We start from the raw sequence: 4,491 nt of genomic DNA, 5'->3' as shown, positions 1-4,491 counted from the left end.
TCCATTTCATTTAAGATTCCCAGTGATTATTATCTCAAATCTGGTTTTAAGATGTGAAATTAGTAGAATAAGGTAAATTTTAAGAACTTCAGTTAGAAGTCTTATTTGAAATGTTTTTTTGAACTAAGCTACAACAAATCAAAGATATGATCTAAATGTAATTAAAGCACAAAAAGCAAGTTAAAGAGCACCATGGTATTTGAGGTTCACATAATGCTGTCTCACATTTGTTAGTCCTCGTGAATAGGTAAACCATTTTCATAGGTGAAACTTTTCCCACAAATCCCACATGAGAAATGCTCCACACTTGTGTGACCTATAACATGACTAGCTAAATTATTTTTGTGAATGACTCCTTTTCCACAAGTCATACATGTGAAAGGCTTCTCACCTATGTGAAGGTTCATGTGTTTGACTAAATGATCTTTTCGTGTGAAACTTTTTTCACAAGTTATACATGTGAAAGGCTTCTCGGTCAAATGAATCCTCATGTGAGAAGTTAAACGAGATGTGCTTCTAAAACTTTTTCCACAAGTTCCACATGAGAAAGGCTTCTCACCTGTATGAATTCTCATGTGAATAGTTAAATCAAATTTAATTCTGAAACTTTTTCCACAAGTCATACATGTGAAAGGCTTCTCACCTGTGTGAATTCTCATGTGATTAACTAAATGATCAGTTCGAGTGAAACTTTTTCCACAAGTCATACATGTCAAAGGCTTCTCAGCCATATGAATCCTCATGTGAGAAGTTAAACGAGACGTGCTTCTGAAACTTTTTCCACAAGTTCCACATGAGAAAGGCTTCTCACCTGTATGAATTCTTGTGTGAATGGTTAAATCAGATTTGATTCTGAAACGTTTTCCACAAGTAGTACATGTGAATGGCTTCTCACCTGTGTGAAGCTTCATGTGATTACTTAAATGATCTTTTCGACTGAAACTTTTTCCACAAGTCGTACATGTGAAAGGCTTCTCGACCATATGAACCTTCATGTGAGAAGATAAACAAGATGCGCTTCTAAAATGTTTTTGACAATTCACACAAGAGAAAGGCTTCTCGCCTGTATGAGTCCTCATGTGAATAGTTAAATTTCTTTTGTTACTAAACTTTTTTTCACAAGTTCTACATGTGAAAGGCTTCTCTCCAGTGTGGCTTTTCATGTGAGAAATTAAATTACCTTTTTGAGTGAAACTTTTTCCACAAGTAAGACATGTGAAACGCTTCTCCCCAGTATGAATCCTCACGTGTGTCATCAAGTTACCTTTTTGAGAAAAGATTTGATGACAAAATTCACAGGAATACACATTTTGGTCCAGGTGAGTTTTTTTGTGCTTTTTATGTTTTGGACCTTCGGTAGTTCCTTTTTGCTGTTTGGTTTTCTGACATCTCTTGTTTTGTTTCTGCTCTTTGTCTCTCTTTTCTCCTGGGTCTCCAGAATTGTTTCCTTCCTGATCCTGGTTCTCAACTACTGGACCCTCCATAGTGCTTGAAAAGTGGAAAATAAGTTGGCTCCTATTTGGTTCTGTTTCATTACTGATTTTTTGTACATTAGAAGGAGTCACCAAAATGTCTCCAGTTTCCTGTTTCAACATAAGATGCTCTTCATCCTGACTTATGCAAAGCTGATTTTCTTCTTCTTTGAACTGTTGATGTTCTGATTCCTCTTGCTCATGTTTTATTTTAAAAGGTTCTGGTTCCTCTTTATCTATAGCTGAATTCCCATCCTGGTTGCTGAACTCAGTGAAATCTTCCTCCTTTTTACACACACAATTTTGTGGGAGATCTGGACAAAAAAAAAACAACAGCTTATAAATTTAGGTAAAAACAAACGTCATGTTTATCCATTGATGCAACTGAAACAGGCTTTATTTCATATGAATATTAAACTTAATCAATGTAGATCTTCTGATGGGAGAGTCAATAGATGTGCATCATAATACAATAAAGACATTATTTTATAACATTCTGTTAATCGTCACCTTTCAATTAAATTAACGTTTAAAGGACCTTCGTAAGAAAGGCAAGGGATGACAAAATTAAATATACCATACTTGTAAATTTTCCTTTAAGGAACAAAATACATCATGAAATTATGAAATATTCAATTAAATAAATGACATCTAAAATGATTAAATCTACCTTTGTAAATAATTTATTTTAATTGATTATTTAAATTATTTAGTTATTTAATTGACTATTTCCATGTTCCTCTTGAAAATGAGATATAGACCTCAACGGGGTTTGCCTGGTTAAATAAAGGAAATAAAAAAAAAAAATTATAAAATGTAACTTTAAGAAAAACATATCTAGAATATATTTTATCATTTCACTATATTCTTTTGAGGGATATCCGTATAGCACCTTTCAGCTTTACATCAAGAAAACAAAAATAAAAAAATCATAAAAATAACAGTCACCAACTTAAGAACTTGCAGTTTTCTAGAAGTATGTTCCAGATTTGTGGTGCATAGATGCTAAATGCTGCTTCTTCATGTTTGGTGCTGATTCTGGGGATGCAGAGCAAACCAGAACTGGAAGACCTGAGAGGTCTGGAAGGCTGATACAACAACAGCCGATCTTTAATGTATTGTGGTGCTAAGCCGTTCAGTGATTTATAAACTAACAACAGTATTTTAAAGTCTATTCTCTGAGCTACAGGGAGCCAGTGCAGAACTGGGTGATGTGCTCTAACTTCCTGGTTTTAGTCAGAACACCAGCAGCAGCGTCCTGGATCAGCTGCAGAAGGACGATTGTTTTTTTAGTCCGACCTGTGAGGACACTGTTACAGTAATCAGTGCGACAAAAGATAAACACATGGATGCGTCTCTCTAGATCTTGCTGGGACACTAGCCCTGTAATTGTAGAAATGTTCTTTAAGTGGCTATAAGGCTGACTTTGTAGCCGGCCTTTCTTTCCTTCAGTTAATATTATGTACCTCCATGATCTAACTAAGCTTTCAATGGAACTGATCTGTTTCAGGTTTTTATTGTTGTAATATTTTAGCATTTAGTTTCATGCCCAATTCAGCGTCGGTCCCAAACAATTTTATTTAACTTGTTTCTAATAATTAAGACAGGACAGTGGTTCCTACCTATTCGGTGTAAGATTATCTGGGGCCTCCGGGAGAAATCCAGCAGTCTGCGATGATCATCCATCTCTTCCTCGGATTTGACGATGATTTCTTTAAACTCTGTGAATGTTTCTTCAGCAGCAGTTAACGGCTCGTTGATAAACTTTCTCTGACGCTGAACTGAAGACATTTTTACTGCAAACACTCAAATATTTACCCAAAATACCAAACCCGTCTTCAAACTACATCCTAACAGAAGGGAAGCTAACGCTGCTATTTGTGTCCTGTTTTTATTTCCTGTCTGTTTCACTGTAGCTCCACTGAAGAAACAGTGAACGGCTATTTATGGCACAATCGAAGACAATGCTATCGCAATCACTCAAATATTCCTACAAAACACCAAAACCCTTGATCAAAATGCCTTCTGACAGAAGAAGAACTATCGCTGCTATCCGCGCTGTTTATTTCCTGTGTGTTTCACTGTGGCTCCACGGAGGAAACTGTGAACGACTTTTAGTTCCGCTTTGAACTTTCAAACTCTCCTTGATCCACCTCTTTTAACAGTTAGACTAAATAAATTACAATGTCAGAATTGTATTTTTCAGTATCCCAATTTACTAACCGAGACACACTACATAGGTTAAAATACAAAACAATAATGTTTTAAACTCTTTCCTTCTCCTCAGCATCCTTACCTGCTGATGGTCTATATTTGCTCCCTGACTTTGCCCTTTTTATTGTGACAACATGATTTCTTTTAAATATGTGAAAAGCATAGTATGCAAAACATTTGTACATAAATGAGGGATGTACAAAGGGATGTAACAAAGGCAGGGGTGGGTAGAGTAAGCAGAGAATAAAGTCAATAGAATAACAAACAGAAAAGGATTAAAATAACTTGTGATACTTAGATTCAGATACAGAAACCATTAATCCCAAAGGAGAACTCAGTAGTTGTCTACCAGACCATGTAACAGAGTTCTGCTTCACTCCACTGCACCAGGCTGGCCCAAGTAACCCCTCGACTCTGCACCGTGTAGTCGTTTTTAATAAAGACAAGGAGTTTCTGGGTGATCAGGCAGTTTATTTCCTTAGGGTGGTCTGGGAGGCCGGCAACAGGAACACTGTTTGAAGACATGAGAGGTGGGGGATGTGCGATGAAATATGAAACAAGCTTACTTTGAGTTGTACATGGAGGTGGCAGGTAGTAGCTGCTGGCTGCAGAACACATGGGTGCTTGTCCTCGTCTGTTGACAATAACAGAAGATTCTTGAGCCAGACAAGAGACAAAGAGAATGCCAAGAAGTGTCATCTGGGAGGACGGACAGGTTAAGCACTCAAGAGGATTGAGGATGCCAGACAAGGTTTAAGCACTTATTATGGAGACGAATTCTTGAACGAGGGAATCCACTTTCTAC

The 4,491-nt window shown here is 36.9% G+C and overlaps 1 protein-coding gene across 1 annotated transcript; it reads right to left on the bottom strand.

Annotated features, from left to right (window-relative positions):
* Positions 1-3,607, bottom strand: LOC114155780 (gastrula zinc finger protein XlCGF57.1-like). Its single transcript, XM_028035868.1, has 2 exons — positions 3,095-3,607; positions 1-1,786 (listed from the first exon to the last, which is right to left on the bottom strand). The coding sequence occupies exons 1-2, from the start codon at positions 3,261-3,263 to the stop codon at positions 231-233; spliced, it is 1,725 nt and encodes a 574-aa protein (XP_027891669.1). The 5' UTR covers positions 3,264-3,607; the 3' UTR covers positions 1-230.
* Positions 3,608-4,491: the final 884 nt, after the last annotated feature.

This window comes from Xiphophorus couchianus, chromosome 13 (genome assembly GCF_001444195.1).
Source record: "Xiphophorus couchianus chromosome 13, X_couchianus-1.0, whole genome shotgun sequence".
NCBI lineage: Eukaryota > Metazoa > Chordata > Actinopteri > Cyprinodontiformes > Poeciliidae > Xiphophorus > Xiphophorus couchianus.
The sequence above is the reverse complement of the archived record's forward strand: the minus strand, read 5'-3'. Positions and strand labels throughout refer to the sequence as shown.

What these genes read in the sequence shown, in the direction of transcription:
- LOC114155780 (XM_028035868.1), bottom strand. Translation starts at nt 3,263, where the DNA reads ATGTCTTCAGTTCAGCGTCAGAGAAAGTTTATCAACGAGCCGTTAACT. An exon ending in GATAATCTTACACCGAATAG is followed by an intron (nt 1,787 to 3,094) that starts GTAGGAACCACT and finishes TTTTTTGTCCAG; the next exon opens with ATCTCCCACAAAATTGTGTG.